Source organism: Fringilla coelebs, assembly GCF_963513975.1.
Source record: "Fringilla coelebs genome assembly, chromosome: Z".
Lineage (NCBI taxonomy): Eukaryota > Metazoa > Chordata > Aves > Passeriformes > Fringillidae > Fringilla > Fringilla coelebs.
The window spans coordinates 18162554-18189216 of NC_140031.1; the positions used below are offsets into that span (position 1 = coordinate 18162554).

The 26663-nt window shown below is 39.4% G+C and overlaps 1 protein-coding gene across 3 annotated transcripts; it reads right to left on the bottom strand.

Annotated features, from left to right (window-relative positions):
• Positions 1 to 619: 619 nt before the first annotated feature.
• MIER3 (MIER family member 3) lies at positions 620 to 23558 on the bottom strand. Of its 3 annotated transcripts, none has more exons than XM_084224654.1 (13): positions 23362 to 23558; positions 22680 to 22704; positions 20427 to 20572; positions 18418 to 18552; positions 16883 to 17003; positions 14595 to 14680; positions 14331 to 14403; positions 12050 to 12201; positions 11526 to 11607; positions 6801 to 6892; positions 4871 to 4998; positions 4538 to 4683; positions 620 to 4456 (listed from the first exon to the last, which is right to left on the bottom strand). In XM_084224654.1, the coding sequence occupies exons 1-13, from the start codon at positions 23368 to 23370 to the stop codon at positions 4002 to 4004; spliced, it is 1650 nt and encodes a 549-aa protein (XP_084080780.1). In that variant the 5' UTR covers positions 23371 to 23558; the 3' UTR covers positions 620 to 4001. The 3 variants fall into 3 exon arrangements, with proteins under 3 accessions (XP_084080780.1, XP_084080779.1, XP_084080781.1); XM_084224653.1 differs by having other exon boundaries at positions 6801 to 6895; XM_084224655.1 differs by lacking the exons at positions 22680 to 22704; positions 23362 to 23558 and adding an exon at positions 20172 to 20273 and having other exon boundaries at positions 6801 to 6895; positions 20427 to 20453.
• Positions 23559 to 26663: the final 3105 nt, after the last annotated feature.

A 26663-nucleotide genomic window follows, 5' to 3' on the forward strand; every position in this document is an offset into this window, starting at 1 on the left:
GTCAGCCACTGGAAAAACAAGCATGCTGCGTCTAGGAAAGAACTCCAGTAACTCCATCTGGCATTTGACAGAAATGGTACATAACATCTTACAGCTTTTCAGGGTCCAAGATTAGTGCTTGTTGTCTTGAGGGACTGGAGAATCAAGGTAAAAAGCATTTTAAATTGTTTAAGTTCAACATTAAGGCCTAAGCCAAGTAAAACTTTTGTATTCACAGCTGTAATCTAGCTTTACATGGATTTACGAATTTGGGTGAGTTTTCTTTCCCCAGAAAACAGGTATGTGTTCCAAACAGCTGAGGTGTAGTCGGAGCTCTGGGTAACACTACTGCAATGTGTTACCTTGCAGCTACAATTAAGTCCCGACTGAGATTTACTATACTTCAGCCATAATGTTTCATATGTCTGAGGGAAACCATTACTGCTTAGCTACCTGCATCACTGCATGCTGCATTTTTCACTCCTCGGTGTACCTCTACGTAAATGGTATCATGTACAGAGTTCTTCAAAGGGCATTCAGAGTTACTGCTAAATATCTCTGGAAATGAAGTAGCAAACACAGTGCAGATGCATGAAGAGCTTCACAAATACAGAAAGGTTTCCAGACATTTATTTCTGGAACTGTACACCAGGTATTAAAGTACAACAAATACAAAATAATGCTCAAAAAAATCAGTGTTTATGTACAAATATTAAAACCAATGCAACAACAGCGACTTCCTCTTGAACATCTGATACTAAAACATGTTCCGATTGTCACTTGATTTGTTGTTATGCACAGGGTAGATATTTTGAACTGAGAATAACTGGAATCTCTGTTTTATTAGGAAGACTATACCCATTTCTACTTTATTGTACAACTGATAGCATCTTCCTCCTTCTTTCAATGAAAAATAGGAATAATAAAAATAGTAACCTTGTCATTATCTTACAAATTACTGTATTTAATTTCCCTGTCTGCAGACGATGTGCTTGTAATGCTGGGCAAATAGCGTCCCTGTTGGTCAGTTTATCCATTAGTTTACATTCAAAGTTGAAATACTCATTAGACTTTGGTTAAATTAAGTAGTATCACTGTGTCCTACTTGAAGTTTTCCTATATTTTGACTCTCAGTTTCAATTGCACAATTCACTGACCTAATTGTACACAATTTCATATTCTTCAAACAGTATTGTACATCCTTCAAGTAAATTCAGCAGTTTGACCATTACAAGAGGAAGACTAAACACTTAAGAACCTAGCATGGGAAGATGACGTGTGACCAACTGTGGTATTGCTATAATCACAGCACCAGTTACACTTCTACATGAATCTGCTACCCTCTTCATATTCCCTGTACATAAAAAGGATACATTTACCAACACTGCAATTGCCCATTATGGATTTTTTGGTTTGTTTGTATGAAGAAAACACGTGGCAAAGGACAAAGAATTCATCACAGTTTGTTACAAGAATTGTGCTTCACTGTGTAATAGCCAAGGCATTGTAATTTCTTCACATGGTTGCAATTCAGTTATCTCCATGCTGACTTTCAAAACACAATTCTTTTAATAAACAGTAACAAGTTCTCCATTTAAATGTTTAAACTGAGAGAAAAAAAGTAAGTCCAGCTTTTAAAAGTAAAGTTCAATAAATAGCTATTTTACATGGATAAAGTCATAGTGGTACAAATTTATGGATGTCACATCAAGCATGCACAAAAATGTTACTATACACAGAAGTAGTCAGAAAATATTGAAAGAGATATCTAAAAAGATATGAAGAATTTACATATTTACGAAATCTTGCAAATTATTGCCTCATTTTAACAAGGAATTAAAAGTAAACGATACCAGCTAGCTAGCCAACAGGCTAAATAAGATCAGCATTTATTAGACTACCCGGAAATCATTTTTCTCTCATATCATTTTCTGAATTTTGGTCAAAGTCTTTATTAAATAACTAAAGTGTCCATTCAACTTGCTGACAACCCAAACCTTAGACAAGTCTCTGCCTACTTTAAGAGCCCAGCAATGCATAGATAAACTGAGTATATTACTGCATCAACTAATGAAAATGGGCGTGTTCATTTAAGTGCAACTGGTATAAGCATTCAGTCATCTTTGTATGATTTTTATACAGACCAGCCACTCACTGTAAACCCATAGATAAACTTGAATGTATAACAATGGAAGATTATGGCCAGAATTCTACAAAATTACTTAAAATGGGCTGATTCATAAACAAAAGAAACAAGGTACAAAGTTCAGCACAAAACACAGCAGTAAGAAGCTGAGAACTTGGCTAAAAATGTCAAGAGTACAACACAGGGCCAAGGCTACCCGTTATTTACTGTGTACTTACTAACGTTAAGTATTTCAGATGTTTAAGTTAAGAACTGATTACAAAATCATATCTACTTCTGTCCACTGTGCTAAACTAATTTGTTTTTAATATGATATATGTGCTATTGCATAAACACTTCAAAGCAATCTTCATTACAATGCTGTAAAGAAAACTCCATATGCTGCATCTGAAACTTGGGATACCAATGCAGTTCACAGTATGCGAAATAAATACCCTCTTCCCTTTCCAATATTAAAGTCACTACCTTCTAATTCCTCAGCACAACCTTGAAGCAACTATTGAAAATATCAACAATGCAAACTTAATTGCTTGAATAATGAAAACAAATTAGTGGCAATTAAACTTGTAATACAAACAGTGCAAAGAAAAAGTATGGAGGGACAGGAGTAATCCTACTGAATGGAGGTTCAGGCTTTCATTAGAACACCCTGCAAGTTGTATGCTACAACATGTTACAAGCCAATACTCTACTTGGTTCCTGCAGCAATTGGAACAAACATTTGCAAGACAAATATCCTGGATGGCTAAATTGCACTCAAGGTTCAAAATAAAAAAATGTAATGAAGTTAAATAGTTGCTTTTATGGGATGCATTTTTACTCATCCTTTCCTATTTGACCAAAGAAGTGAAGTGCCATTTTGAAGCCAATGACTTGCCAAAACAAATAAATGCAATCCACACTAAATAAAAACTTTCAAGCATGTACTTCAAGGTTCTACTATTACTATATAAACTAGATAGTCCCTCAAAACTGTAACACTTAGAACTGCAGTGCTCCAAACAACTTAAGATGTCTTCCAAATGTAGACTGTTTAGTGGTAAATCCTAAGCTGTGCAGACTGTAGCTTTATACATCAGCTGCCTTAGGAAAGTTAAGGTACACGATTGCATTACTCTTCAAAGCTGTGGACAAACCCCTTCCAAATACAATATAGCCTAAAACTCATCTGTCTGAGCCCTAAGTTTAAAGTACACAGACATCTATGGCAGCATGATTACTTCTCTGTAAGGTAGCCATGACCTTTAATTTTGCAACAGCATTCAAGTGTAGATCTTCACTTTACTCATCTTAAGTCCCTTGTGCTAGCTTCCACCAACATGAATTTGCTGCTTTGTAAACTGAAGTGCTCTAGTTTAGTATCACATGAGAGAAGGTTCCATTTAAAAAACATCCTTGTATGTTTGTGCAGTTTAAAATAAACAAACCCATCCCTGCCTTTATAAGGGGGGGGAAAAATGCTACATTGAGCAGGGATCAGGATCAGTACCTGTAAACATTGTTATTCCACTGCATCCATTACGGCAAAAGTAACTTACTAAAAAAGCCACTCCAATCCGTTCAGAACTTCTGTGCTGGTTTTGAAATGGTGGCCTCCGTCTACAGGCTTTAGGAAAAAAAACTGAAGCAGAGCTTAAAGCTGCATCACAGAGTTCTCTTAGTCCCAAACTCTGCCACACATCCTATGACATTTCCACATTTATGGACTGAAAAAAGAAATTACTCTTGATAAATCAAGATATAGTTCTATACATACAAAGACATCACTGATGTCATAAAGTTCAAACTTCCAGTGAAAGACTAAGCAAACCTGATAGCTCCCATCAAGTTTACTACTACTGCATAAAGTACCCACTGTTTGTTTAGTTTTCCACAGTCATTCTGAATGAAGGGCAGCATGGTGGAGAGTGTGGGTATTGATAAAACCATTTGTCTCATTTGCAGATAGACTGCTGAAGTCAGCCACTGAAACAGCCATTTTGGCACTGGTAATGTGGTGTGTGTGGTTCTCGAAGTCCACACCAAGGTTATTTACAGAGACATCATTCATGAAAGATTCTGGGACAGCAATCCCCATTTTCAATCTCTTCGCAGGTCTTTCTGCCTCCTCACTGCACATGTTCATTTGGTTTAGCTCTGAATGATAAAAGCCAGTCTCAAATAAATTAAAACAATCACTTTCACCATTGCTAGGCAAGTTAAGCAATTCTTCTGTTCCAACAGGCACATGATTAACTGGTGCTCGGGGTAAACTGTCCATGGGAGGAAAAGCATCATCCAGGCAGTTCACATCTGAAGTGTGGCAGACTGTAGCTACACTGTTTGTCAGTGCTGGAAAACAGATGAATACAAATGCAAATGAAATAGTTGTTTGCGTAGTTCCAACAAAGATTTTTTTTTTTCTTGATTTACCTGTCAACTCATTGGCAGTGATAGAGTTCAGAATGCTTAGCTGTTGGTCAGGAATGGTTTCTGTTCGACTGTTAGATGTTAAGGCTGAAGAATGCACAGCTCCTCCAAGGGATTCTGCTTCATCTACCAAACGATCCATGTAGTCCCTAAAACAATATTGCATCCATAAAATATTATGTAACAAGAAAACAAGACCTATAAATGGTGATAGAATTAATTTCAGTTGCCATAGCCACTGAAAGTTTACACTGCAATGACAGAAGTGGGGTGGGGGGGAAGTCTTCCACATTTACAATTTGCAACAGAAACACATTCCAAGAACATTTTACTTACGTAACTCCTGGATGATGGTTATATTTCTTCTTTCCAAATCGTGTTTGCTGAGCAAAGTAATCATAACGTTCCGACTTTTTCCACATGTAGTAGAAAGCCACACACTCAGCAACTGTTCTGGTTCTTACCTAAAGGGCAGTAAGAAGAATTGACAAGATTAATGCAAAGGTTTGGGTTTTGTCATCTTTCCAATTCCCACTCCTGCAATATTGTTAGTTTTTATTGCTCTGGAACAAATCTTAGCAAACTTCAAACAGACCTATAGGTTCAAATATTACATTTGTTCTACTCAATGCATTATTGGATTTTTTTTAAACTAGGTTGAAGCTCTATCTACATCTGAAGTATTTAGACATATATATAAAAACATTTTTTAAACTGTAAGATATACCCTTTCTTATGATGGAAAAAACTGAGCAAATGAACGATCTAAGAGAACTGAAGTACCAAAAACTCTGGATATGTGTTTCTTTGGGGAAGTCCAGAACTGTGAAGGCTTTGGCAACAGAGTCGTCAAACCAGAGCAGTAAATGCTTAAACAAAATAAAACTGAAGTCTTGTTAAGAAGGTAGTAAGGACTGAAAAGATTCATTTTGATCTACGTTGTTTGTTTCTTTCCACAAAATGGAGGTGCTATGTGAAGTCAGATTCTTGGAGAAAAACTCATTACTTCCACTTTTATGTACTTTTTTATGCAGAAACATTTCACATCATTATCATATCATCCACAGTTCCAGTTTTACAACTCTATCCAATATACAACACTAACCAATACAGTCTGGCAGTAAGATATATTTGAGTGCTTTCAAACATACAGAAAATTCAGTGGGAACCCAAAATACCTTGGGGGCAGTAATAAACCTTGCTAGTTTAGGCCCAGATGTACCAGGAAAGGGAGGAAATTAACAGATGACAACACATGAAGTCCAGTTGACAAAGCTTTGCACTGCAGTGATAAGGAAACACATGTTGTTAAGCTCCTCCACACACTAAATCTTGTCTAGCTGATACCTGCTGTATACAAGTGACATCACCTTATGCTGGATCCCAGAACTTTCCCACCTTTTGCCTGGGAAAAATACCTGGCAGATTTCTTAGACAAATTCTGGTCCATAGCAACAGACACATCAACACATGTGTTCTGCTCTGTGTTGGAAAATATATTTTTAATCTCTGATGCATTAATGCTTATTGTTAAAGTCCATTTAAAATCTGAACTATCCAAATTGTTTAGGATGGGTCAAACCAAGTACTGGGCAAGACCAGCAGACAGTTGTTGAACAGCAACCACAACCCTACCAAGTTCACCTGAAATATAATAAATGCTCCTTTAATATAGTATCAAATGCATAAAATAGAGATACAAGACATTTGGAAACATCGATATTGTCAACTATTGCTTTTTGATAAAAATAACAAAAAGGCCTATTCTTCAGGCACAGAGAAGTCAATGAGAAGCAATCCAGACCAAGCTTAGAACTCATTTTTGGCGCAGAAAAGAGAGTATTATGGATGACTACACCTTATGAAAACACAGAACTCAGCCTAATTCTGTAAACTCGCACTTTCCTGGTGATAGAGTAAATTAGGCAAAGATGTATTCTCCCCTCCTACAGCAATGGTATAGAAATACTGCTCACTTCTAGGAAAGGCATGAATTTAAACTGAATTGTAATGCACATGCATGCATATAAGTAACGTCAAGTTAAGTTGATTTCAGAAACAATATATTAACTCATCTTACAATGCCTAGCATTTCCAATGACATTTGGAAACATTAGTGCAAAGAAAAGAAAAATTAGTTCAAAAATGCCAATTTATTTTAATATTGTTCTTATTTCCCTCTTCTGTATGGCCTCTGACAAACAGATTGCCTTCACATAATATCATACAATTTACCAACTCTTTCATTTAACTGTAAAATACTAACCTTGTTTTTCTGTATGAGATGGAAGTCTTTTCCATACATCAGAAGTGCATTTTCAAAGCTTCTGCATTCTTCTTCTGTCCATGCTGTCATCTCTTCTAGATAATTATAAAAGTAGCATGAGAAACTTGATTTCACTCATTAACCTTTTACGAAGAATAAAAATTTTGTTCCTAATGGATGAATAACCAAATGCATTCTAAAAAAAAAGCAATTCAGTTATTTAGATCCATTTTATTTCCCCTACTGAGAAACTATCCTACCTGAAATTTAATGTTCTTCTTTACAAAAAATGATCTAGAAGAGTTTGATTTCAGAAATCTTTCATACTTGAAGACAAAGGATATTTCAAAGGTTTATTGTTCTTAATATGTTTGTCATCAAAAAACAGTGTTTGATAAACATCACTGAGGTGGTAAGTGTGGTAATTTTTCTCAATATTTCTTGTTACACAGGACACAAGTAACAGTGGTTCTTGGAAAAAAAGAGCAAAGGAAAATACTGTTTTGATGGATGGCCCTGTGAGTCTGAGTGAGCACCACAGACAAGAAGGCCTGAGAGAGCTCAGCCCTACTGTGCAAACCACAGGAACAGTGCTAGGCCCACAGCCTCCCAGGCACTCAGCAGTCTAGGTCATGTCTTACCCAGGAGCCAACTACCAGCCTTGGTGCATGGCACTGTAAATCACACCTGAGACACAGGGATGAACTGTCATCAGGAGGGCAATTCCAACCTGACACTAACAGCCAAATGGATCCAGCTCAAAACAGACTGCCCAGAACCCCCTGGTGAGGTAGTTTTTCCACTCCTGGAAAAGGCATAATGCACCATGGAGGAGTGCTTCAGCACGAAGCCTAGGTCAGGAAGCCATACGGGACAAACTGGCTGGGAATATAGTTAACATGATACAGGGCTTTTGAAAAATAAGGGATATCAGGGAATCCAGAAAAAACCCCAAATAACCATATCCACCTGGTCCTATAGAGCCACATATCTCTTCTAACCCCTTCAGATTTTTTAAGGAGAAACTGCAAATTTCTTTTCTCCTCCTTTTTTTTTTTTGTTAATAATTAAGCCTACATTTTCTAAAATGGATTTTGGTTTGACAAATAACAACAATCATCATTCAAGAAAACTCTTGTTAATTTCCTATCTTTATTGTAGCTTTGGGTGTATATATATATATATATATATATATATATATATATATATATATATATAAGGAGGAATTTTTCAGATATCTTACATTCATAATGGTGATTCAAAAAGTTTCCACTCAACTAGAATTTAAAGCCAGAGGGGGAAAATGCATTCACACATTTCAAAGTATCTCTGAAAACAGACACTGAGAACTAGACCTTTCTGCTCCCAGATGAAAAGTGATAATGAGTCCACAACTGTTTTCTTCTTTATCAACCCCATAAATTTTGCATTCCTTACTACAGAGTTCTCAGAATTTGAAGAGGAGAAAATACCCCCATGGAAAGTCTCACTGCTAAGAAAGTCGCCTTGGAGAGGTGTACTTTTAATTTCCATAATGAGAACAGTAGTGAGCTTCAGTGGGTAGAGTAGATCATGGTATAATGGATACTTGAAGAGACAGACACTGACAGCATTACAGAATCATAAAATCATTAAGGTTGGAAAAGACCTCCAAGATCATGAAGCCCAATCTTTGATAAAACATCACCGTATCAACCAGACCACAGCACTAAATGCCTTATATCCAGTTGTTTCTTGAACACCTCCAGGGATGGTGATTCTACCCCTTTCCCAGAAAATCCATTTCAATGTTTAACAACCCTTGAAGTTCTTTGCAATATCTAATATAAACTTCCCCTGATGCAGCTTGAGGCCACTTCCTCTCATCCTGTCACTGGTTTCCTGGGAGAAGAAGCCAACCCCCTTCTTGCCACAATTGCCTTTCAGGCAGTTGTAGAGTGAAAATGTCTCTCCTGAGCCTCCTTTTCTGCAGGACAAACACCCCCAGCTCCCTCAGCTGCTGCTCACAGGACTTGTGCTCCAGACCCTGCCCCAGCTCCATTGCCCTTCTCTGGACTCTCTCCAGCCCCTCAGGGCCTTTCCTGCAGGGAGGGCCCAGAGCTGGACACAGCACTCGAGGTGTGGCCTCAGCAGTGCCCAGCACAGGGGGACAATCCCTACCCTGCTCCTGCTGCCCACACCATTGCTGATCCAGGCCAGGATGCCATTGCCCTTCTTGCCCACCTGGGCACAGCCTGGCTCGTGCTCAGCTGCTGTCACCAGGTCCTTTCCAGCCCCTCTGTCCCAGCCCTGGCACTGCCTGGGGCTGTTGTGACCCAAGGGCAGGACCCAGCACTGGGCCTTGTTGAACCTCACTCCACTGGCCTCAGCCCATGGATCCAGCCTGTCCAGATCCCTCTGCAGAGCCTTCCTGTCCTCCAGTAGATCAGCACTCCCACCCAAATTGATATTGCCTGCAAATGGAGTGAGAGTGAATTTGATCCAGATCACCGATAAAGATATTAAACAGAACTCCCCCCAGTACTGAGCTATGGGGAACACACCAGGTGGGTTTAATTCCATTTACCATCACTCTCTGGGCTCAGCCATGCAGACAGCTTTACCCCAGCGAAGAGAGCCCTTGTCCAAGCCATGGGCTGTCAGCTTCTGCAGGAGAATGCTGAGGAAAATGGTGTCAAAGGCTTAATTCAAGTCTAGGTAGGCAACGTCCAACACCTCTCCCTCATCTACTAGATCTTACTCCTCTTTCTATCCCTTACTATTTTAATGAGGGTATAACAATTCCATTTGCACTGGGGATGGGGTATGGGTAAGGACTACTGGTCCTTAGGATGGAATCTTGGCCTCTGAGCTGATGCCTCAGGTTTTAGCATTTATGTTTTTCAGATTCTGTGCTGCTTTAGTGTGTGGTTCTGAGCTTTCTATTAAGGGATGGTAGGCTCTCTTCACAGAGTAGCTAAACAAAACAATTCCTTTCCTAGATGGGGACAAAAGACAACCGATCCAGATCTCAGGCCCAAGAGCATACACAATGGCAGAATGAAGAGAGAAAAACAAGAAGGATGGGACTTCATAACCTAAAGCTATAACTGGACAATTAACTCCAATATGCAAATGGACCAGAACTTGTAAAAGTGAGAGACCTTGTGATTGGTCCTGCATTTTGTGACCATTTTGGGTTCATCTTGGGTGTAGCCCTGGCTGGGCTCTTGTGCTGCCCAAGGTGCATCCATTGAGGGCTTTTAATAAATCCCTACTTTATTCTTTAACTCTGTCTAGGCTCTGTTCTAGGTCAGCCTTCACAAGGCATCAAAGCCACAAAAGAACAGAGGTATTTTTCAATCCTGAAACAGGAACGTAAATTCCAGAGAGGTACTGGACTTAGGATACAGCCCTGCAGCTGATATTTTAAGGTCCACACAATCTTTTCTTGTACAAGAGGCTTTTAAAGTATTATTCTTACAGTCCTTATTGTCCCCTTGACCTTAGTGTCCTGATTTTGGCTGAGATAATTTTCTTTCTAGTAGTGATCCCATATGAAAATAATATTGGTAATTCATATATTAGTTGGTGCAATAAAGGACATTTCAGTGTCCTGTGCTCTGCATTGCTCAGGTGCCCCAGAGGCTGGGGGAGCGTGGCCAGGAGAGCTGACCTGACCTGGCCAAAGGGATGTTCCATACACAGCCCAACATGGCCAGGATGTGAACTGGGGGGAGCTGGCTGGGAGGGGCCAGGAGCTGCTGGGGATCAGGCAGCAGGTGCTGAGCACCCGCCCCACTGTGCATCACTCGCCTCCCTGGGGTTGTATTCCTCTCTCTTTCCCCTTCATTACAATTATTATTGTCATCAGTATCACTAGTATTCTTCCTATATTTTTTTTGTGTTTCAATTACTAAACTATTCTTAGGTCAGCCCCAAAGTTTTACTTTTTTTCCTCTAATTCTCATGTCCACAAGGAAAGGAAGTGGTGGGGCAGAAGTGAGCAAGCAGCTGTGTGGTACTTCAGTTGCCAGCCAGCATTCAACCACTTAGACACCTGTCTCTCACAGCACCTAAATTGCATACACTTAACTTCCCTCTGGATCTGAGCAGAGGGTATCTGCCAGAATATCAACTCATAGCAAACCTCATAACCCATTCTGCTTCACACAATACATATACAAAAATAAAGGACAAAAACCCATCTTTGTTAAATGACAGACTCTGGTTTTCATTTAAGGGATTAATAAATAATAAGGACAAACAAGATGGAAGCCCATTTTCCAATGCAGACTCAGGGAAAGCTCTCCATGCCCTATGGAACTACACAATAGAGCCCATGCAGGGCTCGCATAGCACAAATGTTAGCACAGGGTGGGGGCTTATTTATGTACCAACCTACATTCATCAGACTGTAATCAATCAGGATCTCGAAGAGATACTAAATAAACAGTGGGTGAGCAGAATCGCATCTCCCCCCACCCTTCTCCTCAATCTGTTTCATTGTTACAACAGCTGTGGAGGAAAGAAGGCAAGATCAAACGCAAATCCTCAGCCTTTCTACAACTGCAAACTTCTGTATCAGAACTTACAATTGGCTAACTGTCTGATTACATCTAATTTGTGCTAAAATCATCATGACAGGGATGTGCTTGATAATGTGATTCCTACTCAAGGATTTTCCACACAGCTTTTTTTTTTTTTTAAACCACACTTTTCTGAAAAAACAGGTACCTCCCTTACCCTGAGATGCCTTTCCATTTGAGCAGTATCTCTCAATTGCTTCTTTAACATTATGGCTGCTTTTAAGAAGTTCATACAGTGCCTATAAAATAAAAAAAGTCTTTAGAAAAAGTCAAAGTTTTCTAATAACCAGGCTAGACCTCCACAACTACTCTTCCAGTGAACATATCTAGTGTAAAAAAAATAGAGGATTTATTAATGTATGATGAAAATTTAAAAATAAGAGCCAAAACCACCCAAAAGCTGAGGCAAGATTTAACTAAAAAAATATAAAATACTATGTTCAATTATTAAAAAGGCTCAATTTGTCAACAGTATGACAATCAGAAACATCACAGATCACAAGGCTGCCAGCATTCAAATACTCTAGATTTTTAAGCATGTGCTTAAAAATTTTAAGTACGATCTTGACCTCATAATATCCAACATTGAGTATTAGTGCCTTTATAATACAGAGCAGAGAAGGAGACCACATGTTAATTACAGAGTTCTGCCTCACAAATGGAAGAGGATATAAAACCTACTTGTTCATTGTCCCGTGTATGTAGTCCTTCAGGAATTCTGCCAATCATTTTTTCATTTCCTGTTCTTAAGGAGGTTTCAAAAAGGTATTCTTTAACTTTACTTTCTGAGATCACATCAGGTTTCCAAAGTAAATGGTCTTCATTTTCATAAGCTGATAAAACAGAAATCCATTCATGCCATGTATAACACTTTTAAGGCTGTAACATTAAAAGTTATTTCACAAAGAAGAGGAACACAGAAGCAATCAAATCAAGCATGACCATTCCACTTTTAAACTGCAGATCACTTTAGCTATTTAGTAATTTTCAACTAAAATTTGCCAAAAATTACGTAACAAAATAGCAATCTATATGGCAATGTAGTGATTCGTTTTTTCATTCAGTAGCAACTGAATGCTGTAAAGAACTTGGTTGCTTTAATGTTGGATGCTTTAAGTGATTAGGATGTACAGTCTTCCACAGTACATTGAAATGACATCTGCAATTCTCAGATAGTTTATTTCAAGGATGATACAACACACAAGAGCTGACCTGAACCTTTGTTAGTCTGTGCCTATGTTTCAATACTAAATTAAACTATAAATCCTTTAGTCTGATCAATAGATGTTACTACCACTGCACATCATGTTTTGTGTACTCTTGTGGCAATGTAGAATTTTAGTTATTTAATTCAAACTTAGATTCCTAATGGCTGTTACGTCAGAACAGATGGAGATGCTCAAAGCTCTCCTAAAACTGCAGGAAACAACATTAGGCTAAGGTGAAGAATAAAAACGACACCTTTCAAAGTTCTTTTATGGCTTAACAACACAGAAAGCTTACAGTCAGACATGTTCCAAGTGAAAAGTTTATAGGAGTGCAGAACTGCTTTCTAGCTTAATTCTGGTAGCTCTGGACTACATAGCACAAATGTAATCTCTTATCTGCCATCCCTAGTTCTTCCAGGCATACAGAAAAGGTTTTCATTTAACCCTCCAGCCCTACTACCAAGCCCAACCTTCCAGAGTGCTGGTGATACTCCTCTTCAGTTTCCTCTATCAATCAAGACAATGCAGTGCTTTTTGCAGGAGTCCATTACCAAAAACCTCAAAAGATGCTCCCTGAGCTCTTTGATCTGGCAGCTACCCCTTTGCTCTTGGCCATGCTATCAGACAACACTTTCACTAGTTCTCTCTAGTACAGGCCCATTACAGAGTAAATCGTCAGATTAACCCCTCCTTGGTCATCCTCTGGTTTTAAGAACTTCCTTAGTTCTTGGCTAAGGATAAATCAAGATGTGGAAATAGTAAAAGAACTACCCACATAAATCCAGTCCTTACTCCTCCATTTCTTGCAACCTACTAGCACCATGCTTGAATTTTAAAATATTGGAGGCTTTCCTAGATCTTAATCAACACAAAGATATTCACTTCCTAACACTTCTAGCTCCAACCCTACCAAACATTCTTCTTCTCTATTGCAAAGGATTATTCCTCAAAAGAGCAGGTGGGACTGTTGAAAAGATTCAATACAATTCACTCAAATAACATCCCCCTTAAATGTTAAAGAACCTTACAGAATATCAAAAATTTATAGAAAAAAACCACAGAATATTCATTTATTATTACATCACCCTACCTGTTTCTTAATTTCACAGCTGTTCCACCCATGAGCAAATTTTTTTGCATTATTTGCCTTTTTAATTTCACAGCTATATGTGCTATGTTTCTAACTCCATTAAATAAAGCTCCTTTTTTTCCACTCTAGCACAACTGCAGTTTTTAACCTAAATTTGTACTGGAGTAACATCATATTTAGAACACCTAATTTTTAAGATACAGCATAACAGGACCTATACAAGGAAATTTAAAATAGCTTATTGCTTTGTTTTCCATACCAATTTTTGTAACTCACATGGTTTTACCTGCCAAAAAAAACCAAGCAAGTTAAGAGACTGTTTTGAACAACTTCAGTGTAAACAAAGTTACATGCTCATAGACCAGCTATGATTCTCCAACAAACAAAACTCCTAACTCCTACAGTTAGCTGACACCTGATATTACCAGACACTTCAGAATTGAGCCTCTAATTTTGTCATAAGAATGTCCTCTCTAAGTTGGAGAGTCACACTTCTGACGTGTAGGTATACAGTTGTGCTACTTCAATTTTCTAGTACCTTTTTTTAATGGTCTCTGAGACTTTACCTAAGTAATTGAATTGACCTTGCAAATTTAAATAACATTTTTCCATCAAGAGCTATGTATAAACAGAAAATAAGAAGTAAAACAATTAGAGAACATACCCTTTTCATCATCACTGCATCTGCCAAGATAAGCTGGAATTTCAGCCTGGTACTGTGAACCAACCATTATTTCCTGAAAATGTAATAAAAATAAAGAGAAAAAGTGATCAATAATATTTTGAATATACAAGTATAAAAAACATCATTAACCTGGCATGTGACATAGAATTCCTGAATGAAGGTACAACTTCAGATACATACTAAAAATCTTACTGGATTTTTTTTAACAGCGAAGTTCTAACTTTAAAACAATATAATTATTACCTTTCTCAAATCTTCAGATGAATTACCATTGTCTGCCTCTACATCTTCACCATCAGATTCCTTATCTCCATCACATGTGGTGTTTGCTTCAGAAACAAAGAAGTTTGCTTTTAGCTATGAAGAATTTTCTGTTCAACCATAGAACTACAAGATATCATTTACTTTTGAAATGACCACCTGCTTTTATTCAGGGAGACACTTATTGTGTGTCTGTTGATCCAGATTTCTACCAAAACCAAACTAGAATGAAGTCAGAACACACTGCTATTTGTATACTGCAGAACTGAAACATTTATCATCATTGCAAATGACACTATATCTACTATACAGTGAACACTATATAATGACACTGAATCTACTATATTTCCTACTGTCAAAAGGAAACAAGATTTTTTCAATAAAAGCTTATACATAGAGAAAAAGCAGAAAACGTCCAGGGCTTTGACATAACCTCAAGTTAATCACAAAGAGAGTAAAGCTGAAGGCAGACCTTTATTACCTACTAAAACCTTACAACAGAAGTTTTAATTGGCATACACAACATTCCTTTAAACCAGGCTGCCTTAGCACAGAATGAAGATACAGGAGAGACATACAAAATGGAGTAGGTAAAAGAGAGCAAAAGACTCCTTATTCCTCTTACACTCTGTTTTTTTCCCCTTCCCTTAGGAAGAAATGCAGAAGAGCCCTTCAAACAATTGAAATGCTTTACTCCATAGAATAACTCATATTTTAAAATCTGGAATGCTGTGGCACTGGGTTCTGAAGCAGTTCTATTTTTATAGTTGTATAATCCCCAGCACAAGGTAATCTACAGTTGTGACACAATTAGACCTATTCCAACTTCAGAAAAAACATACACATAAATTGGACTGAAATTTTAACTTCATCACAACTAAAACATCATGAACATCAGAGACAATATCCAACACTGTATGGACTGATGGTCTTCTTCCATAGTAATTACTAAAATCACCAGTCTATCACTTTTTGGTTTTACAAGCAGCAAGCAAGGGGCTAACCTGAATGAATGGAACAATATGCTCGGGCAATCAGGCAATTATTTTGCCCAATTAATTTAAACTTAAGGAAACAGTCTGTGTTATGTCTTAGATAATGTGTATCTCAAAACTTCATGTTATCTTAGAATCTGGGAAATGGACAGAGACCAGAAAAAATATGGAACTGCCAACAGCACAGAGAACTGAAATCTCCTTCCCTGAAATGGTGGATATTTGATCTTAAAATGTCCAGCTTAATGTTCTAATAAAGTAACATTTTGAAAGAAAACTGTGACAGCAGAGAACAAAGATGACAATTTCTTAATCCTCAGTACAGATGAGGGGCTAAACACATGTCCCAATGAAGCAGCCGCACTTAAAATGTCATATTCATTAACAGTTCCCAAGTGCCAGCATGTTTTGGAGTTTGTTTAACTGAAAAAGGGGCAATATTACAATTTTAAAGGTTTTTGTATCTCTCTTTCAATACAAATGTCCTGCATTTATCAGACAGCAGCATGCAAAGGGCTATGATTGCTGGTGACTGAGGCAGCACAATCCCTTTATTCCCCCCTCCTCTACAAAAATGAAATCCCCCATTGAATACCTTAACATATTTGCCAAATTAAAACTGTGATACAAGTCCTTCACACTGCTCTAACTCTAGGACACCAGTGAACAAATGAGATGCAACAGGCAATGAGGAAAATCTCATCCGGGTTGGATAACTGAACCACTGGTTCTTTCCCATCACAGCTCCATGGATAGTGAAATTTTGGTGGTCATGGGTTTACAGGCCCCATCCCATATAAAACTATTTTGGCTCACCCCATGAAGTCCTATGGAAAAGTGCTGAATGTGTGAAGGGAAATAATCACAAAGACACTGCGTCCCAGTTCACATCCACAGGCTGCACGGAGGAGTCACTGGCTTAAAAGCAGCAGCAAAAATTTTAGTACAGAAACACTAATTTAAAAGAATGGGTTACATATAATTCACTAACATATTGAAAACCATGAAGGGTGTTCCTCAATACTGTATTAACTATTGACTATTAAGTAATTGTATTTATGGAGAAATGAATTTTACTTGTGCTTTAAGAAGAGAACCAAATTTGTTTTAGGTACTCAGTAATGCTAACCAAAGGCAATGTTCATGTACAGCATCCTGCAAAGCACTGGTTTTCAACTCCTGGTACAGTGAGTAGTACTCCTCAATTTTGGTATTTTAAGGTACAAAGCTATATATAATGCTTTTTGAGTACTGTTATAAAATTAGGTTTCCTACATCTTAGTGGCCGAGGAAAGAAGTCAGTAGCCTCATGTGAAGTAACTGATGGTGTCAAGTCATCAGCAGAGGACTGTGTTTCTTCATCATCACCTGACAAGAGGTCTTTAGCGATTTCCTCCTGTATCATTAAAATAAAAAAAAAAATGAAACCTCAGAGTGACTATATGACTATAAAACACAGACTGGTAAGCACTTAGATTCAGCCAATTGTAAGCCTCATTAACTGAAATGCGTTACCTTCCCATAAGAAAATGTAGCAGACCATACTCCTTTAAAGAAAAAGCTGGTTTGCTCCTACTAAGTCTTAGAATATAACCTTTCATTTTCAGAGTCAAACATAGTGGTTCCCCTCAGTCTTCTATTAAAACAAATGCACAAGAATTAATTTCTGCAAGTATCATTCTCAGATGTTCCTCCAACTGCTTCCAGTAAGAAACACCAATGTAAACTGCCTCACGTACTTAACATTCTGCCATTCATTGCATCATAGATATAATGAAGCTTTAGAAGCCTACTACTGCCTCCTAAACTCTGGGAAAAAGCCAACCAACCAAAAAAAAAACCCCAGCCCAATTTTTTTAGACTTTTGCCAAGAGGATAGTTCTAGGTAACAAAACACCAAAAGAATCTGATGTTTTTCGTATGTTAAAAAAACAATATTAAGAAAGAAAAGGCACACTTCCTCCGCTTGCAGACATATTTGAACTCCTCTAACAGAGATTTGGAAGGGAAAGAACTGTATTAGACAACTAGCCGACTACATTTTTGTAGCCTCAACAAGATCGTGAATCGTAATGAGAATCAGATGTGCAGAGCCATCATTATATCCTTCTTTCTGTGGAGTTTACCATTACATCATGCTCACAGGAAAAAAAAAGACATATACTTACTACTTGCATACTTTTTAAGTTCAACTACAAGCTGCTCGTGCTTTATGGCCAAAAATCAGAATAAAATCTCAGAATTAAAAGTTAACTTGCAAAGCACAAAAGCTGAAGTGTCAGCGTTTTGTATCAGCAATGCAACACATATAGTCACTACACATAAAACAATCTTTCATCCACCATGGCTGAGACCTTTCTAAAAGATATGCATTTGAAAATAAAATTCCAAAGCATTCAAGAGGACATTTTCAAGTTATTTTCATACCGTTTTTTGGTACTTGATGTGTGGTGGAAGTCAAGAGCTATTTCTGGACATTGCATATATTATCCAAAAATCCCACTTCTTAACTAAAAAAGCACAAAAAAACTAACAAACCTCCTACTTAAAAGTTCTTTGCACGTGTTTTAGAAGAACTGTTGACATATTCAGTTTTCTTTTGTACTAACATAGTGACACTAAAGTCGCTGTGCACCATTATCAGAACTACGTGCCCAATATCCTTGAAAAGGTAAGATCCCAGTGACAATATATATCGAAATTAACAAAGACATGTATTTTGTAATATCAAGAGACTATGACATGTAACTTAAAACCACACGGATTTCTGCTTTTAAACAACAATTCAAGTGAAAATGATTCTGACTTACTTTATCTAGAGTCATATCTGGAAGTTCATCTGCAAGTTCACTTGGAGAGCTATTTGCACTGGAACCTGGCATAACTGGAATTGTGGGCTCATAGCCATAGAATGCTAGTAAATCTTCCAATGGCATGTTTCCTTCCTAATACAAGAGGATTTAAAACACTTAAATATATTGCCAATTACTTGTAAACAGTTCAGGCCTAAGAGAATAAGACATATTTTGAAGAACAGAAATAAAAAACAAAGAAAAACTAAGCTAAAAGCACCAATTATTAAAGGTTTAAAATACTGTGATTCTCTGATAACAGTAATTCATAAACATGTCTCTTGGCATATAGTGAAGTTCTGTAAAGCTGTTGGGGAAGACATTTAACTGGATGCAACTAAAATAAGTATTAAAAATTTGCTCCTTATCTGATTGATACTGTAAAACATGATTCATCAGTATTTCTTCAAGAGAAATATAGAAAACCTTGAAGACTTCATTCCTACATAGCTACCGCTGCACATGTGAAAACCCCCAAAGAAATAAACCAATACAGCAACTTCTAAGCCCTTCCTTTCATCTCCGGCACAATGTACTTTATACTAACCATTGAGAATGTAACAAGAGAAAGACAGCCAAGAAAAGGCAAAAATCAAGAGAAAGGCTTGATTTTTAACTTGTCTTTTCCAATAGCTTTTGATCAAGTGATTCTAATAACTATCATCATACTTGCATCCTAATACAATTAATAAAACAATAAACAGTGAAGATTATTTTTTCATTACCTGGTTCAAGACATCAGAGTATGGAAAATATTTTCAAATATTCACACCTTTAGAAATGATACCTCTAAAAATGTATTGCTGAACTCATACACTGATCAAATTCCTATTTTTCTTTAGCCAGGCAAGGTTTTAGTCCTGCAAAGACTTTTCACAATGGGTAAATAAAAACTCATGTCCAAGTCTTTCCAGGATAAAGACTTAAAGTAATAAAGTGTTTAAGATGAGTGTCTCTCAGTTCTTCTTTCTTCTCTTACAGAAACAGTAAGAGAATTTTGTGGAGAAAAAACTCCATTTTAACCATCAGACCTGGCAAACTGCTTCACTACTATAACAGCAAGCTCATAATCAGCAAAAATATAATTTTAAAGGCAGTAAGGCAAGAAAAAAACATCAGGAGTACAAACACTGTGAACTCCACATGTAGAAAATTTCTTTTTACATGTACTACCCAAACACAGCCTTGTATTTGATGCTAAAAAATACACTTTTTCAGAAGTATGTTGACCAAGACCTGCAGTTATGCTGAGTGGTGTAAGTGGGTTACCTAACAGTAATGCAAATAGCATCAATTTCTGGGTGTTCAGCGTTCAGCAGGCATTCAGAATGCATGCTACACTGCCATGGATGAACAAGAGGTGTAAATATGAAAAGCTTCTTATTAAGAAGTGTAAAACAGAAGAGAAAAAGCCAAAGAGCACACTGATCATTTTGTACATCCACTGAATGCTAAACTGATGAAAGTAAGACAGAGAAATACCATTTATATAGCAAATTAATGTGACCCATTAGGCATAAACCAGGGCATATTGTGAAAGTAAAACCTGACCGACATAATGAAACATAGCTAGATGTCATTTTAATAGTATGCAAAATGTACAGTTTCAACATACAAGTGATCTTAGATAACAGGCCTCTAAAACCTATGTCAGTGATTTCTCTACCAAAGCAAACGCGCTACTAAATCAAAGAAAATATGAGCACCAATACCTTTAAGAAGCTAAGTTCAGTCTTTTCTGTGATGATGCACTGCTACATCCCAACCTGACTTCTTTTATAGAAGCTGCAAATGCATTTTTGCAGAAAACTGCACTATACAATAGAAATTGAAGGGCAGGTTGAATGTTCTTTTCACTAGAAAAGTTACAATACGTATGAAAAATAAAATATGTATAGAAAAGTACACATGAAATATGTACAGAAAACTACAATATGTGCATTCTCAAGGGAGAAAGTCTTTCTTACCTTTTCTAAATCTTCAATTTCAGAGCTGAAATTTTTGCTTTCTTCCATCATTTCCTCTTCTTCGAGAGTTCGTTCATCATCATAATCGTGTACCAGCATTTCAGCAGACGGGTCAAAGTCATGATCCTCAGATGATAAAGAGCCAACTATCAAAAAAAAACTTAATTTGAGAAATTTTTCCCCTATACCATCATAAAAAATTAAATCCCAGCAAAAAAATTTGCATAAATTCTCTTACAAACAGGATCAGAACCCTCAGTGGAGTAACAAATTTCTAACTACTTGACAAATTCAGCTGCTTTAGTTGACCTTTCCTGTTTGTATTTTTAAGACAAAAGGACAGCTTTCTCTCTTGCTACACACAGAATAGCAGGGAGAAGTACCTAAATGAGCAAAAGTAAGTTTCAGGAAATACAATCCCAATTTAATATTTTACTGAAAAAGGATTGTTCAAAACACTCTTGAAATCAGTATTAAGATACAAAGCACACACATCAAAAGATATCAGAAGCTGCAAGACTGTCATCTATAGACTCTGATGTATATGGTAACAAGCAAATTTTTTCACTGGAAAACAGGTAATTTAGATTATGAATTCACATCCTAGTAATAGCAAAATAAGTGAGACTCTCTTCCAATTGCTTTAGCCTCACAAATGGATCTTTTAATAAAATTAATTTGTAGCACTAGATCTAGAAAAATAAACACAGCAGAATTTCAAGAAATGCTACAGAAAATACACCATAAATAACAAAATGCTTCTAATCGATCACATTAATTAACAACCCTGTGTGATACCTCTGTGGTCCAACAGACACTTTTTAATTACTGAAGACAACACTCAGAAGTCATCAAAAAAGTACTATTATTTTAAATGCACTTTGTCATTTCAAAGATTATCATCAGAGTAAACCAATTTTCAAGACGAAAATATTCTGCGTCAGTAGTCAGTATTATACAGTCAAGAATCACTAAATTACAGGGTTGCTTTGCTCTTTAATGTTCACTTCTTTATGGCTTTCAGGTTGGAGGAAAAAGACAGATTAGGATATTTCCACTGGTTTCCCCTTATATACTAGTGGTCTGTTGCAATCCTTAACTTTCAAGCATCAAAGAAAAGATTTATCAAGAATTATTTCTATCAAGGGACTTCTGAAAAACTTTTAAAAGAAATAACTACACATTTTCAACCTTCTTCAAAAAATAATACAATATTCCTCTTTGCACTGCTTTCAGCCTTGAGACAGCTGTATATACCAATACTTCTGAACCTTAAAGAATGCAACTTTTCATCATTTATGCTAAGTATTCACTCTGTACATGCAGGTAATTGAACTTTGTTCCACTTGAATAAGACAAAACTGTCAAAGTTTGCAATATCACACTGTAGAGAAACATTCAGGACAAAAATGCTTTTTATTCACATGCTATTCATATTATGGTCTCACAGAACTTTCAGCACAGCTGATGCTACTACAGCTCCAATAACGACATTATGTGTTTAATCTTCCTGCTGTTGGTCATCACATTGTGCTCAAGTTTTAACAAAGTATCAACTGCCCAAATCTAACATGCACTTACAAGGGTGTGATCAAGATTATCGCTTCTAATTGTTTTCTAACTCACTTTCCACTTTACATTAAGAAGTCCCACTTCTACTGTAGTTCTGAATGTTCAATACCCCATCTAAAATATTCAAAACTAATTTGAAAAATACAAACTCAACAAATTTCATAATAGTTAAAGATGATGACAAACACTACAGAATGCTTTTACATAGAAGCAAGTATGTTCCCCAAATATTTGAGAACAGCCCTGCTGATCTTAATGATGCTTGGTTGTATAATGTAGTCCAAAGAACCTTATCAGCCTTAAAAATTACTTGTTGTTATGATTTTAAACATTTTCTGTTAATACCAAGTAGTAAAAAATTTAGACAAGCCTGTAGTTATCAGCAACAAGAGAAGCTGCCTCTCTCCAGGCTATCTGGCTTTACTGATATGCGGATTCAAAAGTGCTACACAACCCTAACTTCCTTTTTGATTCTGAGGACCCAATTTCTAGCTGCAACTGGACTTAAGTGAAGGATTACGTAGCGCACATCTCCTCTGAAAAACCTGGCAGGTGGTTAACAGCGTGCACACGAAGCCATAGGAAAACTACGAGGGGATAAATTTGGGAAGGAGCAGCAAGGAGAGAACGGCGTGTGGGCGACAGGCCGGGTGCCGATGCAGAAGGTGGGCGAGGACGAACCTGGGCTCGAACTCCCAAAGGAAGCCTGCAGGGAAAAGAGAGAGCGAGATAAGAGCGGGCTCCCTGCGGCCCGGCACCAGGCAGGGCCCTTCACTCCACGCAGCCGTCGGAGCTGCCCCGTTTCCCCGCCACCCCGCTTTTCCCCGCTCCCCTCCAGCCTCAGCCCCAGCGTCCCGCCCTGCTGACCGCTCCATCCCGCTCACCCTCGTCCATCCCTCCTTCCCTCGCTCCCGCCTGCCGCTCTCCGTCCCTCCTCCTCCTCTGGCACAAGGCCCCCCCCCGGGGCCGCGCCAGGCCCGGCCGGCGATCCCGCTCCCTCCGGCCCCGGCCGGGCGGGACGTGTCACGGACCGGACCGGCCGCCGCCTCGTCCCCGCTCCCAGCCCGGGGCTCGCTCCTCCTCCCTCCCTCCGAGCGGTTCTCCACGGCCCGCTCCGCAGCGGCGACACCGCCGGCCCGTCCCGCAGCCCCTCCGCCGCCCGCGGGCCGCGCACCGGCACCGCGCCCGTCCCGCGGCCTGGTCGCGCAGGCTCCGCCGCCCCGGTCCCGCCGCCCCCGTCGGTCCCGCCGAGCAGCCGCGGGGGCGCCTCCCGGGGGTGCCGGGACGGCGCGGGGGCGCTGCGGGCGCGGAACCCCGCGGGGCGCCGGGCGAGCCCCGCGCCCGGCCCGCTCTGCCCGCTCACCTCCGCCATATTGGGACGATGGGGCCGAGCGGCGGCGCCGCGCCGAGTGCCCGGATGGCGCCGTGAGCCAATGGCGGCCGCGGGCCCGCCGGACCGTCCGTGCGGGCGCGGGGGGACCGGGACGGGCCGGGCCGGGCCGGGCCGGGCGGGGCGGCGGAGGCGGGGCAGCGAGCGCCGGGGACCCGCCGGGACCCTCCTCTGGCGACGCCGCCCCGGCCGGCGACGGCGCTCGGCCCGCCCCAGCCCGGCCCCGCCCGGAGAGGGCGCCCGCCCCGCCGGCGGGGCGGCTGCTGGGGCGGCCAGCGGAGCGCTTGGGGCCGGCCAGAGCCGAGGGACCCCGAGACCCCGGGCCGGGAGCGCCGAGCGGGAGCAGAGCCGGTCGTGTCACCTCGGTACCGGGTGCTGATGTGCAGGAGAGCTGGCGTCACGCTGACCCCCACGCCATAAGTGTCAGGAACATGAACCAGAACTCCAAAGCCTTCAGCCTTTCTCGTGTGCGTTGCTTGCTCTGACAGACAGAGAAAGTAAAATTTACTTTGCAGTGTTTTTTATCTAAAACGTGCCATGTCTGTTACGTGCAAGTTATAGCTACTCCTTTTTACACAATTACGGCATTGTCAGACCGGGAAGGGACGTCAGGAGATTCCCTGGTCCAAACCCCTGCCACAGGGTGGGCGTTCAGTGTCGCAAGAGGGGGAGACATGTCCAGGACTTCCCTGGGCAGCCTGTTCCAGCGCGCTGCCACCCTCAATGTAAAGTTCTTCCTCATGTTTAGGAGGAACTTTTTTATTTTAATATATGGTCATTACGTCTTGTCCTGTTGCTGGGCACCACTGGAAAGAGTCTGGCACCATGCTGTTGGTACCTGCCTTTGAGATATTTATACACATCAATGAGACCTCCTCTCAGTCTTCTCTAGACCAAACATGCCCAGGTCCTGTAGTCTCTCCTCATTAGAGGTGTTATGAATTAGGTCCCTATATGTCTAGAATTTAGCAGCAATTTTAATAGAGCAGCAATTTTATATAAAATAATGGAATAAAATATAATCAAGCAGGTACAAAATGATTTCACAGTGGTTCAGATAAAGCCTAAGCAAAACTGATCGATCCCACCCTGCCTCATGTACAAAAGGCAAAAGGATCCAAACACAACTTATATACTGAATGCTAATACATATTCATCAATATTTTCCTGTAAATCTCCTCCTGTTTTTGATTCTTGAAATCTAGGTCACTATACTGCATAGCGCATGCTCTGCTTGTTTCTAAGGCGTCTTCTCTGGCTTTTAGTGGTCACTTCCGATGAAGGCTGCTCATCATCATCACTGTCCTTTGAACATCCCCACAGGCTGCACAAGCGCCCCAAGTCTTGTGTTATAGAAGCCAGCATTATATTCCAAAAATAAGCCTTACTGTTTCAAAGTTACCTGGAATACTTTCAATTTTGTCCATCTTAAGGCCGACTCTCTAATTATCCCAAGACCTATTCTGTTTTGGGATGTTACTTGTTTCAAACTACAGCTTGCATTCTGTTTTCTCATGAACACCTGAAAACATCTGTTTTGTGACACTAATTACATATCCTTTTCTTCTATTACTTTTAAACAAATATTTTCTAAAATATCGATATAGTTACAATTGGTAGCACGAATCACATTCATTTATCACAGAGAGATGCTCCAGTCCCATCATCTTTGTTGCCCTGCACTGGACACTCTCTACTACTCCTTGTCTTTTTTGTACTGAGGAGCCCAGAACTGGACACTATGCTCCAGATGTGGCCTCCCAAGGGTCAAGCAGAGGGGGAGGATCAACCTCCCTTGGCCTGCTGGCCATACTCTTCCTGTTCTCTTAGAAGCATTTTTTGCCCCTCTACACATAAAGTTGGGCTGTCTTTACTTTGATTCTTTCATCTCAGGTTTTAAAGACTGATGCTTTTAATTTTGGATTCACTAGTTCCTGCTTCTGGCCAAATTTCAATGGCCATACTTGCTATATTGAATATTGCTGTGCTGGAGGGGTGGTGTGTGTCACAGCAACACTCACAGGCAGTAGTGCCCTGGTTGTGTCCCACATGGAGCATTGGGGAGGCTCAAGGCTGTACACTAAGTGAATGGCTGCTTTGGATGCATCCTAAGTTTGGTTTGGAGACAGTGTAGAGATCTCCAGCTCATTTAGGTACCTGAATAGGAGAATTCTACAATGCTCAACTCATTCTGCTGGGACCTGCTGCTCTGAGAAACAGAGTAAATGAAATTGTGTCATGCTGCTCTGCTGAGTCTAATGTAATTCCAGGACTCAAGCTGTTTGTATGCCTTCAAACTACACAGCAGCTACAATGTAGTCATACTGCTCTCAATGTACCTGGGGTAGAATGCTGACAACATTAAAATCAAGCAAGTCTTTGCAGAAACATGTATTTTATGAAAGTTATCACAGTCACTGGCTGCTTCATCAGTATCTCAACCTCTATTGCCTGATCAGCCTTCGTGTTTTTTGAAGTTACCTGGTGAAAATGGTCAGCAACAGACAGATGAGCTATGTCAGGGCCCACTGCACATACTCAAACATTAAGAAGAAAGAGTAAGTCCTTTCCACTCAAAAATTAAGAAAGCAGATTTAATCTTTTCCACCTCTGACTGATCCAGACTGCCATTAAAACTCACTAATGCCACTTAGCCTTTCTAAGTTTCATTCCCTCTAAATACAACAAATCCAGTTCCCTATTCTCTTGAGTCTCAGGTTGGGTAATGCAAATAGCTTCTCATGAACTCAGAATGTGTAACATAACTTATACACAGGCCTGTTCATCTTATCAATAAAATTGCAGAGAAAATGCAACAGGAAAAAAAAATCTCAATTCAGGAAAGTACATATTTGCTACTATATACATTTCATTAATAGGAATGCTCTCCAATTTGGATGCAAGTACCTATTTCCTACCTCCTGAGGTAGATTACTTCAGTCATGTGACTGTTTAACATGATTAAGCTTTTAAATTGTGTGCAATTTTACAGAAAAATCTATTATTAATTTGCTACTCAAAATATTTTATCAGATTTAGAACTGAGCTTTTACTGTCAGTACTCTGATAAAATAGTATGAGCTCATGCCTCTATCACAGCAGGTCATGATGTGTATTCCAGAGCTGACATATAAGGTGCAGCAAGTATTCTGGAGAAACTAGTGCTCAGAGCTGTGGACAGGGGGCTTCAAGGAAAATAAAAATTACTGGATTCTAAAGAAAAACAGGGAAAATAATTTTCACTGAGATTTAGTTTTGCACTTGGAAATTGTAGC